This window comes from Pelecanus crispus, chromosome 3 (assembly GCF_030463565.1).
Source record: "Pelecanus crispus isolate bPelCri1 chromosome 3, bPelCri1.pri, whole genome shotgun sequence".
Lineage (NCBI taxonomy): Eukaryota > Metazoa > Chordata > Aves > Pelecaniformes > Pelecanidae > Pelecanus > Pelecanus crispus.
Genome location: NC_134645.1, coordinates 104,570,961 through 104,584,897, shown reverse-complemented (window position 1 = coordinate 104,584,897; position 13,937 = coordinate 104,570,961). Strand labels below are relative to the sequence as shown.

Below are 13,937 nucleotides of genomic sequence, written 5' to 3'. Positions count from 1 at the left end.
TCCACTGACTTTAATGGCAACATAGGTACCTGCTACGTCCATAGACACAAACTGAGCTGAGTGTTTTAAGAATGTCTGTTAAATTGTCTTTGCCTGACATATTTGCAAGTGTCAGAGATACATGCTCTTGTACATATATATTAATAATGACAATTTGTACACAGGTATCAATGGGATTTGAAGATCAAAATGAAATTAAGGTAGGAGTATTTAAAACTAAACCGAGTAACAAATAAACAAAAAGTCTTTCAGTATCGTAGAAATAATCTGCTGTCAGTTGCTGAGTTAACTTCAGAAAAATAAGCAATAAGAAAATATTGTTTCCATAATTAAGATTTACAATTTCTTTTACTAACATATTCTCAGGGTGTAAACTTAAGGGCAGTTAAAAAAAGCAGTACACCAATTTGACGTAAAATAAAGTTATTCCATTACCTTTTAGCACAGTCTCATTAGGCCTTCCAAAGAGAACAAATAAAAGGAAATACTGAGTTTACCTACCGTAAAAGTTAAATTTTATATGTACTTTTTAAAGGCTGTTATTTTAGATGTGTTCTCCTAATAAATTTTTTAATTGCAGGATGCTTAGTTATACATTGAAGTTGGGCAATTTTTAGAATAACAGTGCTGTAGTGTTGTATGTAAGTGATAACCCCCCCCTTTAACTTCAAATTAAGAGGCCTACATGTGTTTCTCTACCTGAAGCTGTCTAGAGATACATTAGGGATCCAAGATCCCATTAGAGGGGCTTGATTCAGTTACCTAATCACAAATGCCTGGTGCTATCTGAGGTGCTCTAGGGCAGCCAAGGCTTCCACATCAGGCTTGCAGGTACCACCTATAGGAGACCTGTGTCCTTCTAAAATGGCACTTACAGGTCACCTGGGGTACCCAAAGACAGCAAATAGGACTACACACTTATAAGTGATCTCACAAAAGTTATAGCAGTTAACAGTCAGCAGCTGAATGACTTCAGAGATTCCATTTATTATATTTACTAAGAGCTTGATTCAGTTGTCAACACATAGACATGTAGAGCATTTCCTGCTGAAATAAGGGTGAAAAATTTTTCACCATGAAGACAGTCAAGGATGGAACAAGCTGCCCAGCTGTGTAGTCTCCATCCTTGGAAGTTATCAACACCCAGCTGTGCAACCTAGTATGGATTTGGTGCTGTCCAATTTGTGAGCTGGAGCCTGGTCCAAGAGATGCTCTAAAGTCCCCTCCAGCCTGAGTGAGCCTGGGATCCTGCTGGATCCACCTTGCTGGAAGCTGAAGACTTTGGCAAGATATGAATATACATTTGTACGTACCTTGAAACCAGGACTTCCTGGTAATCCATCTTTCCCATTCCTGCCAGGGTCTCCCTGTGGCAATGGTTAACAGTCATCAGTAGGTGAATTAACAAGCAACAGTTAAAGGCAAATTGTGTTCACAAAACTTACAGATCGCCCAGGCATTCCTGGAAACCCTGTATCACCTTTCTCTCCTTTTGAGCCCTGAGAAACACAGCAAACAAAAAGTAAGTAGTGCCCACTGTTTATGCTGCAAATTCAGTATATTTAACCTATAATTCATGATGTTATTTCTTATTTTGAAAATGTATGGATGATCTGTTTCTTTCTTAACACAGGCAGTGCTCAATTAATAACTACCCCCTCTAACAGAAATGTAAATATGATCTAAAATGTAGAAATGCGAACACGGACCCTCTTCCAAATTGCTTAAAACTCTAGACCAATAAATACATGAAGAAAATATAAGGACAGGTGAAAATGTAACTGTTAACACTGGATGACCAAAATATGCTCTCTGAAATATAAATATTTACATACAAGCACACACTGCTTTATATGAATTACAGATTAAAACAACAGCTCTCTTCCAGGCCACTATCAGTCTCCATTCATGTGCTCTTCTCCTCACTCCCCTTACTCCTCTCCCTCTCTACTGTTCGGTTATATGGTTCATGTACATTTCTATGTATTAAAAAGCCCAGATTTCTTTGCAATATAATTATTACATATACCCCATATTAAAGGCATAGACATATTTGCAAAAAATATACTTACAAGCATTTTGTGTTATGTTAAAATGAATTACATTGATCCATTAACAGAAGGATGAAGAGAGTTCTCAAAATATCCAAATAAGCAGAGCATGAGTTTAATATTATCACAGAATCATAGAATGCTTTGGGTTGGAAGGGACCTTTAGAGATCATCTAGCCCAACCCCCCTGCAGTGAGCATCTTTCCTATAGACCCCCTTTAAGTACTGAAAGGCTGCAATAAGGTGTCCCTGCAGCCTTCTCTTCTCCAGGCTGAACAATCCCAGCTCCTTCAGCCTGTCCTCATAGGAGAGGTGCTCCAGCCCTCAGATCATTTTTGTGGCCCTCCTCTGGACCGGCTCCAACAGGTCCATGTCCTTCTTGTGCTGAGGGCCCCAGAGCTGGACGCAGTACTCCAGGTGGGGTCTCACCAGAGCAGAGTAGAGGGGCAGAATCACCTCCCTCGACCTGCTGGCCACGCTTCTTTTGATGCAGCCCAGGATACAGTTGGCTTTCTGGGCTGCAAGCGCACATTGCTGGCTCATGTCCAGCTTTTCATCCACCAGTACCCCCAAGTCCTTCTCCGCAGGGCTGCTCCAAATCCCTTCATTCCCAAGCCTGTATTGATACCAGGGGTTGCTGTGACCCATGTGCAGGACCTTGCACTTGGCCTTGTTGAACCTCATGAGGTTCACACAGGCCCACTTCTTGAGTTTGTCTGGGTCCCCCTGGATGGCATCCCATCCCTCAGGCGTGTCAACCACACCACTCAGCTTGGTGTCGTCTGCAAACTTGCTGAGGGTGCACTGGATCCCACTATGTCATTGATGAAGATATTAAACAGCACTGGTTCCAGTATGGACCCCTGAGGGACTCCACTTGTCACCGGTCTCCATTTGGACATCGAGTCATTGACCGCTACACTCTGGATGTGATCATCCAACCAATTCCTTATCCATCGAACAGTCCACCCATCAAACCCATATCTCCCAATTTAGAGAGAAGGATGTTGTGGGGGACTGTGACAAAGGCTTTAGAGAAGTCTAGATAGATGACATCCATTGCTTTTCCCTTGTCCACTGATGCAGTCACTCTTTCATAGAAAGCCACTAGGTTGGTCAGGCAGGACTTGCCCTTGGTGAATCCGTGCTGGCTGTCTCGAATCACCTCCCTGTCGTCCATGTGCTTGAGCATAGCTTCTAGGAGGATCTGTTCCATGATGTTCCCAGGCACAGAGGTGAGGCTGACAGGTCGATAGTTCCCAGGGTCCTCCTTTCTTCCCTTTTTAAAAATGGGCACAATGTTTCCCTTCTTCCAGTCAGCAGGGACTTCACCTGACTGCCATGACTTTTCAAATACCATAATATTACTAGACATAAGTATATCCACTAATTTCACTGGAGATTTTTCTGAGTTAGGACTGCAGAATTAAATTCTCTATGAATACACTTATTATAAAAATATAAATGATATTGTATTGGGTGCAGGTGCCCAGGCGCTGGCAGGGGGCTGCGGGGCGGCCGCTGTGAGGGGAGGCCGGGGCTGCCCCGTGCTGGACACGGCCGGTTCCAGCCGGCTCCAACCGGCCCAGCGCAGGGCACGGCTCAGCCCCGCAGCCAAGATGGCGGCACCTCAGGGAAAATATATTTAGGAAAGGGCAAAAACATGACACAGGCAAAGTAAGGAGTGAGGGAAAAAGTGAGAGAAACAACTCTGCAGACACCAAGGTCAGTGAAGAAGGAGGGGAAGAGGTGCAACAGGCGCCAGAGCAGAGACTGTCCTGTGGACAGGACCATGGTGGAGCTGTGGTAGCCAAGCTGCAGCTCATGGAGACTCCATGCAGGAGCAGGTTTATCCTGAAGGACTGCAGCCCATGGGAAGAACTCATGCTGGAACACGGGAGAAGTGTGAGGAGGAAGGAGAGCAGAGAGGAACTGTTACAGACTGACAAACCCACCCTGCTCCTCATTCCCTATCCTATGAAGGAGTGAGGTTGAGCCTGGGAAAAAGCAGGGAGTGGGGAAGGTGTTTTAGTTTTTGTCTTTGTTTCTCACTATCCAAACCTGGTTTAGTTGGCAATAAATTTCCCCATGCCAAGTCTGTTTTGCACATGACAGTAACTAGTAGGTGATCTCCCTGTCCTTATCTGGACCCACAAGCTTTTCCATCGTATTTTCTCCCCCTGTACTGTTGAGGAGGGGGAATGAAAGAGTGGCTGTGGGTATCAGGCATGCAGCCAAGGTCAACCCACCACATATACCAATAACATTTTGCTTCATTTTATGATTATAAATTTGCTTGCCTTTTTTCCATATATTCCTGGCACTCCTTGATCTCCTTTAGGACCCCTTTCTCCCTAGACAAAATGTGTGTGAATAAGTTAATTTTTGAAATAGAAGTAGTTATATACAGATATATATACACAGTATACATGTACAGCAGACATAAAATGAAGAAGGCAAAGAGCTCCACCTGATATAAAAAAACAATCCTCAAGATAGTAAATGCAAATTTTGAATTTTCCAAGCTGTCCTAGGGGAGAAGCCCAGAATATCCAGCACTGCTGGTGAGAAAATCCACAGCTTGCAGGCTTAATGCTTCTGTTTTCAATGCAAGGCACTTTGAGTTTCTGGTCGCTGCAATATAGGTAGGTACCTAAGTGAAAATTCAGCTCTTTGAAAAGTGCTGCACTCTTCTGAAGACCTTATTTGAAAAGTTTAAAACACAAATTTGGAAAAACTAAGAAGTTAATTCAGTTGAGTACTAACACAGAAGAACAACTCCCATGAGTTGATGATGTTTTGGGGAACATACATGTAAAATAAACTCATTGGGTTAGACCAGAACAATCCTTCAAAATGCTGTCACTCAAATTGAATGACTTCAAGAACATTATATAATTTTTTTTTTTTTTACACATTATTTGTGATGAAGGAGGTTCTAAGTAGTAGTAAAATCAAAGTTCAAAGTAATTAATATAGACCCATTGAACAGAACAAAAATTAAAAAAACAGGCGGTTTCTATTGCTTGATATGTATGTAATGAAGTCCCATGGCATGTATCTTCCTTCAATTTCAGCATCATATCTATTCATTTTATGTAGTTCATCAAATGCACTGACATAATATTGTATATAAACTTATTTTTCCTTTAAATTAAACTATAGAGAAGCTGAAACACATGAATATTGTAACAAGAAATTCAACCTTTGGTGCTGGCATCCCATGTAATCCAGGAAAACCAGGTAGTCCACGGTCACCCTAAAAGAGCAAACATATTTTAAATCCTTATATCTACAATAGGAGTAATATACTGTAATAACATTCATATTCTCAATGATCAACAAATAGTGGAAAGACGTTATGTATCACTATATCAACTACATAACATTGGCACACTGACTGATGAGAGTTTGTTGATCTTTAAACAAGATTCAACATATAAAAAGAAAAAAATAAACAATCACTAAATTTTTTAGAACAAATTTACTGTAATCTTTCAATAAGTCTTATGGAGTTTCAAAAGTAGCAATTTAGCTTTGACAAGAGGAAAAAAAGCTTTCAAAAGAGCTTTGAAAATCTCTGCAGGAGCTGTGCTAATTCTATCATTCCCGAGGAATAAGGAAAACCCCTAAACCTGGGGTGGCTTTGCTCCTACCTCTTACTGAAAATATCAGAGACCTACTGACCTTATCAAATTTCTCACCAGCTTACTCTGGATGAGTGAAGTATTATAAAATAAGGTATTAAGTACTTTATCTAAAAAATAAACCAAATGAAACCAAAACACACTGATAAAACAACTTTGACACAAAGTTCAAATGAGTTCTCATTTCAGTGGGAGAAGGAATCCACTTTGGTAAAAGCAGTTGGCAACTGAAAACACAAGACAAAACATCAGTTCTTTTTATTGTCCTCACAGGTGTCAGGTATCAGGATTTCCAAAACTTTTGCTACTGGTACTGAAGATATTTATCTGACAATTTGTCTGCAAGCTTCCTTGAGCAATTACAACAAAAGGCTAAATTATAACTTGGCACTCCGTGACTTGAAACAATGAAAACAAGCTTAGTTGCTTGTTTCAGTAGACTGGATCTACTTCAGTCAGGACAAAGAGCCAATCACCAAATCATTTTTGGACAATCACAATGTCTTCTCTCTGTTAATATCTAACTTTATATTGAGCAATATATTTCAATATGTTTAAAATATTTCTATCATAATGGAGGAATAGTAAATCATGCTCAGGAAGATATTTTATGTAATATTTCAAGTTCTAAAACAAAGGGTAAAAGAAAACATGTCTCAGTGGTATTTATCAAAGCCAGTCATATCTAAGCAGATTTGGAGAGATCTGTCACATATTCACAGAAGACAGGAACATGACCACAGGAGTGATAGCTTGTGGGTTAATGCTATCAAAATATCTCTCAACAAATAAGTATTGAAAACAGGCAATGGAACAGAGTTCAAAAAAATCAGCAAAGCTTATAAAATAAACACTTCATGCATCCATTGCTTCTTAATGAAAAAGAATGGAACCTCCATTTCTGCTCAGAAGTGGTGATTCAATTATTGGATAAACTAAAACACTTGGCAATGGAAACAGTTTTAAATAGTTGCTACAGAAACTTTACAAGTAATGGGATGAAATTAAGAGATGAAAATTTGGGCTGAATCATCAGGAAAAAAATTCTAATGGCAAGACCTATTTTACAATGGAAGAAGTTTTCTAAAACAGTGGTGGAAGCCCTATTTCTTGGCACATTTTAAAAAAGGCTGGACTGAGCATTAGAAAATATTCTATCTGTCACAACCCTGCAAAACAGAGTTTTACATCATCAGTATCTTACTTTCTGCACATGGCCCAATACTCACTGATCAATTAGATTAACATCTAAGATCAATTAGATTAAGATGCCTAAAGCACAGAACAAATGTCTGAGGTTTGTGTGGCAAGGTTTCGGTAGTGGGAGGGGCTACAGGGGTGGCTTCTGTGAGAAGCTGCTAGGAGCTTCCCCTATGTCCAACAGAGCCAACACCAGCCACCTCCAAGATGGACCCACCACTGGCCAAGGCCAAGCCCATCAGTGACGGTGGCAGCACCTCTGGTCTAACATATTTAAGGAGGGGAAAAAAAAAAAAACCCACTACTGGGACACAAACTGCAGCTGGAGTGCGGAGTGAGAATATGTGAGAGGAACGACTCTGCAGACACCCAGGTCAGTGAAGAAGGAGGGGGAGGAGGTGCTCCAGGCACCAGAGCAGAGATTCCCCTGCAGCCCCTGGTGCAGCCCATGGTGAGGCAGCTGTGCCCCTGCAGCCCATGGAGGTCCCTGGTGGAGCAGATATCCACCTGCAGCCCATGGAGAACCCCACACCAGAGCAGGTGGATGTCCCCAAAGGAGGCTGTGACCCCGTGGGAAGCCCACGCTGGAGCAGGCTCCTGGCAGGACCTGTGGACCTGTGCAGAGAGAGGAGCCCACGCTGGAGCAGGTTTGCTGGCAGGACTTGTGACCCCGTGGGGGACCCATGCTGGAGCAGTCTGCTCCTGAAGGACTGCACCCTGTGGAAGGGACCCACGCTGGAGCAGTTTGTGAAGAGCTGTAGCCTGTGGGAAGGACCCACGTTGGAGAATTTCATGGAGGACTGTCTCCTGTGGGAGGGACCCCATGCTGGAGCAGAGGAAGAGTGTGAGGAGTCCTCCCCCGAGGAGGAAGGAGCAGCAGAGACGATGTGTGAGGAGCTGACTGCAACCCCCATTCCTCGTCCCCCTGCGCTGCTCGGGGGGAGGAGGTAGAGAAAATTGGGAGTGAAGGTGAGCCGGGGAAGAAGGGAAGGGTGGGGGAAAGGTGTTTTAAGATTTGGTTTTATTTCTCATTACCTTACTCAGTTTTGATTGGTAATAAATTAAACTGATTTTCCCCAAGTCGAGTCTGTTTTGCCCGTGACAGTAATTGGTGAGTGATCTCCCTGTCCTTATCTCAACCCACGAGCTTTTTCGTTATATTTTCTCTCCCCTGTCCAGTTGAGAAGGGGAGTGATAGAGCAGCTTTGGTGGGCACGTGACATCCAGCCAGGGTCAAACCACCACAACACATAAGCACATTTTTCAGCTCTGATCATGCATTTGAGAATCCTGCTGAACAGTGACGAATTTAAGGACCTGCTTTTAATATTGGGAACTTTAGAAGAAAGAAATTCTACAGTAAAATCTGTTTGGAAAACAAGTGCTTGTTTTACAAAAAGGCTCTGAAGTTTTAATAAATCAAAACAAAATACATTTTTATCACAATGAACTTAGAACTTTTCTAAACATAGGGCAAAAGTGTGAGAGAATGGTGGACACAGATATTTACATATCAATGAGACTTGCCAATGGCTAGTTTATTCACTGCATATACAGGAGATCCAGATTCAAGTTTATCCTGACTACCAGAAGGGAGTTATATATATGCTTCCACATCTGTCTGCAGCTCCAAGCTACTGGCTACACCTCAGCTAGAATTTTCCCACAAAAAGCTTTGGTTTCAGTTAGTCAGTGTCTTCTGATAAGAAGTGCCATCTAAAAATTCCTACCTAGCTCACCTGTATGCTCACTTGAAGAGAAAAAGGGTGAAAAGAGATAGAAAGAAACCATTCTGACAGATGTCTGTATTGTGCTTCCAGGTACCCATATTTAGATATGCTTTCTAAATATAAATTATTCAGTGCAGTAAAGGTGTTACTGGCAGTGCTAAAGCCTATATAAACTTTATTAAATAAAACAGACCAGATTCAGAATTGAAGTAACATTCAAAATATAGGATTCTTATTCCTTCTTTACTACCTCTTTAGTAAACAATTCTCACAGAAGCTTCATGTGAAAATATTGATACTATTAACTGTACAACCAAAAATGGTTAAGAGTAAAATCTTTTCACCTATTACTCTTTTTTTTTTTTTTTTACCTTAGCCCCATCTTTCCCCGGCTCTCCCTTGATACCTGGTAAGCCACGTGGTCCCTGAGAGAGAAAAAATGAAATCCAGCTCAAACACTAATACAATCTGATACAGAATGAGATGCAGAAATGTAATACAACATGACCCAGGGACTGATGTGTCAGCTGGCTGATCACAACATTTTGGTAACTGGATAGAAAAGCAGAACCAAGCATGAAATGTATCCAGCCTGTATGAATATGGCACACTATCATAACCCATAATCTATAACCTTATAACCGGGGAACACTAAAACAATTCTTTGCTCTAACCAAGGACCACCTCAGGAAAAAAGGACATCACATGGCCTGTACTAGTTCAGAGATGTCCCCTTACTTTCAAAAGTCCATCAGACAGCCTTCACATATACCATGCTGCAGTCTCGCTCTTGGCCCCAGCATGCTCTCAGATACTTAATTCAACAAATTAATAAATCCTTGACTATCTAGCCAGACTGGATCATTCCACAAGTAAAATACAGCACTGGTTTCCAATAACTGTCCCAGTAAGGGCTACTAAATTAATACAATGAAGAAAAATAATTCTCCTCCATCAGTCTGGGCTTTATCTGAAACCACCTTTTGGACACATGAATTGTGGGTAATCAATCACCATGACAAGGCTTCAGATCACTGTTACTGATTCATAGAAAAATGGAAGAACTACTGTTTGGCCTCTGGATCAGGATGAGAATGTCTAAGCCCCAGCTGAGTCCTGGTCCTACAGGCCCTACCTAGCAATGATTAGATTTGCAGTCTCATTGTCAGCCTGCCTACAAACCCCAAAGCCATGTGAGTTCCAAAGCAATCCACCCAAGGATGGCCCCTGACTTCATGCCATCCCTTGAGCCCTTTTCACCCCACACCTCAACTCTCAATGACAAACAACAGATATTGGGAGAGAGTTGGCAAGACTTGTCAGATTTTCAAATTCTAGGAATGAAACAGAAACTTACTTGAACCCCTGGACTTCCTGGGATACCTGGAGCTCCTGCTGATCCCTGATATCCCTAAGGAAAGGAAACCAAGACTTGTGACTTTTCATAAGTTATATTTACAAATTTCCAAACACCTTTTTAAGGAAAAAACAATCCTCCTGGTTACCAGAGAACTGTTGTCACAAACCTGTCGGTTTAGGTCACAAATTTCAGTAACTGCTATCACAATCATATATTTGAAAGTTAGATTTCAGCTTTCAGCAGCTTTCATCTCTGCATCTGAAGTTTGCAGCCTCCGGACTTTATGCTAAAATCCGTTATTTTAGAATTGTTACATGCAAACGTAACAAACATTTTTTTATTTATATATATTTTTATTGGGGGGGGTAAAAAAAAAGAACAAATTAACCCACATACATAGACACTTTTCTTTTCTCTCTCTCTCAAGAAAAATGCCAGGACTTTTAAAGACTTATTTCCAGTTACAGGAATAAGCTTTAACAAACAAGGTATGTTCTAATACATTATGCAGCTACTTTTATAATATCTCTAAATAATAAAAATTCCATTCTCAATACTAAGCACTTAGCTATGAACTTGAAGGTATATAACAGGCTATGCAAAAAAAATAATTTGAATGACTTGGACTACGAAAAGAAATACTAAATAATTCATGAGTTGAAAAGAGAATTTCAGAAATGCTTTACTAGAAATCAACATTGGCAGAACAAGAGAACCTTTACAGAACCCAAAATATATGCCTGAAGTATTTTGGTAGATTGGATTCAATGAGTACAGCAAAGATAGCCATTTTTAATGCAAAATTAACAAGTGCTTTAGAAGAATCCTTTAACAGAGGCAAGTAACTGAAGAATGGGAATTTTACCTAGCTCCAGTAAAAACATGTCATTCCCATGGACAAAATGAGCTACAAAGAGAGTTTTTTGAGAAAACATGCAAAACAAGAAAAGAAATTGTCCTATAAAACTCTGAGGCTATTTGGCTCAGACCTTTCAACAGGCAGCCCAAACTAAATTTGATAAATCCCATAAAATGGACTATCCAATTTAAAATACCTAGAATTTGATCTTGATTTGAACTGAAAGAACTAATAATCCTATTTCTAAATGAGTTTCAGTCTTAAAAACCTAGCACAAAATTTAATGGGGGGGATTTCCACACTGGTAAAAAGGAGCCAACAGAACCTTTTCAATACAAGGAAGGCAATGTACATGTCTGATTTATTCTTTAAGTCAGTCAGAGCTTCCTGGGAATAATAAACAGAGCTAGAATTATTTGCTGGGTTAGCTACAAGAGAGAACTCGCTGTGCCCTCTTCCCAAATGACATTTGAACAGATGCCCAACGAGCCAGATGGTAATGTTTAGTATAGAAGTAAACAGAATTCTAGGTCTCTGTCATACATGGATCCTTTATCAGGTATTTCACTTTTAGTGCTCAAGGCAGCTCTAGCAAAATCAGCTTTAACTGCAAATGGTGTAGCAATCCCAGATTGCTTATAAGACTCCCGGGTAGCTGAAACAATTCACCAAGCCAAAAAATGCCTTTAAAAGTTTATCCTTTTACTTCTTCTCCAAAAAAAGCAAAAAGTTTCTATGACCTCCTGTAGGATATAATTCTATGTAAATAAAACTTTATTTCACATTTTAAATCTCTGAAATGCAATTTCCCCTCCTTCTCCTTCTAACTGAGTAGGGGAAGAAGTACAGGACAATTTCCTGGCTGAACTGAATTTCCAAATTCACAGGATGAATGGAGGATGGCAGAAGAGTTTTCAGCTTACTAAACTGCATATTTAGCTCAGAGTTAGATCGTGTAATGTGATTTCAGAGCAAATCAAACAAGCTGTCAGTGCGTTTGTTTAATGGAAACACGGAACAGAGAAGATTCAAAAGGAAATTCACAGAAAGTCACAAAAAGGAGAATCACTGTCTGGTACAAATAACTTAGCAATTGTTTGGACAAGTTAAAAACAACCCTTCTATAAGGTATAACACCTTCTACGAAAACTGGCTTTCATAAAAAGTGAGCATGTCTTTGTATCACTACTCCTTTTGCAGCACAGATCATCAATCTATATGCTAACACAATTCTTTTTGCACTAGGACAGCTCAAGTCCTCCTTCCCACGTGACATACATACATATGCTCCAAGAACAGCTGTGCCATGGCTGACATTCTACATAAAAGGGACAGAAGTGAAAATTCCCTTTTCAATTGACACAGACGCATTCAGGACTGAAGGTTCACTTTCAAATAAGGTGAAAGCACTAAATCTACCACCAAAAGGAATTCTTTTTATTTGGACTTGGTCTTCTCTCATGAACTTGTCAGAAGACAAATGGTGTGAAAAGTATTACAGCTAACTCTGAATTTGATACTCAGTTTTGAATCCAGTTGCCTAAACATAGGCAGCTCCTGCCTTTTGAGATTCCCTAGACACCTAGACACCAGTGTTAGAAGATAGTAGCACAAAATATTTGGGAGCCATTCATCCTTTTGAAGCAACAGCGTGGGCAAGACAAAATACCTTACAGCATAAGAATCCCCTAAGTCTTGTGGTATATTAGTGAAATATCTGTTGACTAATGCAGGAATTTGGACACCCAGTGTCTCTGTACACATGTAAACACTAAATGTAGGTGTCTTAAACTGAATCCCACCTATAATGTTTCATCAGTGTTGTCAATCAGCACGACTCCACAGGACTTTGTTTATATTCTCATTGTTTTACATCAGTGCAACTGAATATACAAAATCTCCCTCTCAATTGGTTGTGGGTGAGAACAGTACTGATAAATTCCTAGTGCCTGAAAATCTGTAAAGGCCAAGTGATAAACAACAAGATACTGAGATGCTTAGTTTTGTACCAGACAGCTGGGCATTTAAAACAATCATAGATAAAATGTAACTTTTGAATTTAAAGAAAATGGCAATAATTTACAAATAATACTATGGAAAAAAGTTGAACAGACTTCTTAGGCCAAAGAACTTACATAAAGGACAGAGACAAATTAGCAATAGTGTCATCGTCAGTGAATTAAGAGCCTTGCTGGAAAATGAAAGTTAAGTTTACCTGTAGGGAAAAAATTGAGCAAGAAGGACATATGACAAGTATTAATTCCAAAGAAATTTTAGGTGAAATAGCAGAGTAAACCTCAGAAGTATATCTTCAATGCACTTGTAGGCCTAAAGGACAAAAGTTCAGACAGCATTCCTAGGTGTATCACATCAGACAAGTATAAAATAAAAATAAAAACAGAGGACATACTGATAAGGCAACTGACAAATGCACTACACACTTCCTTACTGCAAAGCTTTTGGAGTCACTGAGCAACATAAATGAAAAAGGCATGACAACAGGACTACTTGGGAAAGACAAGGGAGAAGTAAACAAGCTCAGTTTGGCTAGGAAATAACCAAGGATCAACAGTAATGGTCAAAAGATATTTAAGGACTATAAACACTAAGTAAACAGAACTATTTAGGGTGATGTAACTAAGCATAATGGAATTCAACTGCAAAAGAAAAATTTAACTTGGTGTTAGGAAAACATCCTGACAGAAAGGTCTGCGGACCTCTTGTGGAAGTCTCTTCCGGAAAATCTTTAGTACATTTTAAGCACAATTATCTAAAGTATTAGAAGAGAAGTTGTCAACCCCTTTTCATAAAATACATTACATCCTAAATGACAGAAATTCTTACAGTTATTCAGACATGTACCCACGCCTACACTCAAATTTGCAGTCACGCTATGACCTTCTGGCAGTATCAGTAACTAAAATCCTGTGAGGCAACAGAAATGTTAGAAAGTACTTGCTGTATTTGAATTGTTTTAGCCTTTCTCTGGAAGTTGTTTATCATCTCACATTTTTGCCTCAGGTCCTTCCTCCTCCTTTTCTCAAGGAGCTTTTTTCCCATCCCACTCTCAAACAACCTTCTCTAACACCT

At 40.1% G+C, this 13,937-nt stretch overlaps 1 protein-coding gene across 2 annotated transcripts in view; it reads right to left on the bottom strand.

Annotated features, from left to right (window-relative positions):
* The window catches only part of COL21A1 (collagen type XXI alpha 1 chain), a 90,120-nt gene that overhangs the window by 51,816 nt on the left and 24,367 nt on the right, over window positions 1-13,937 (bottom strand). For both annotated transcript variants that reach the window (XM_075707886.1, XM_075707887.1), the window contains 6 exons: window positions 9,986-10,039; window positions 9,000-9,053; window positions 5,257-5,310; window positions 4,352-4,405; window positions 1,446-1,499; window positions 1,314-1,367 (listed from right to left, as the gene is read on the bottom strand). In XM_075707886.1, coding sequence (XP_075564001.1) covers window positions 1,314-1,367; window positions 1,446-1,499; window positions 4,352-4,405; window positions 5,257-5,310; window positions 9,000-9,053; window positions 9,986-10,039 — 324 coding nt within the window. The remainder of the gene's footprint in view (window positions 1-1,313; window positions 1,368-1,445; window positions 1,500-4,351; window positions 4,406-5,256; window positions 5,311-8,999; window positions 9,054-9,985; window positions 10,040-13,937) is intronic.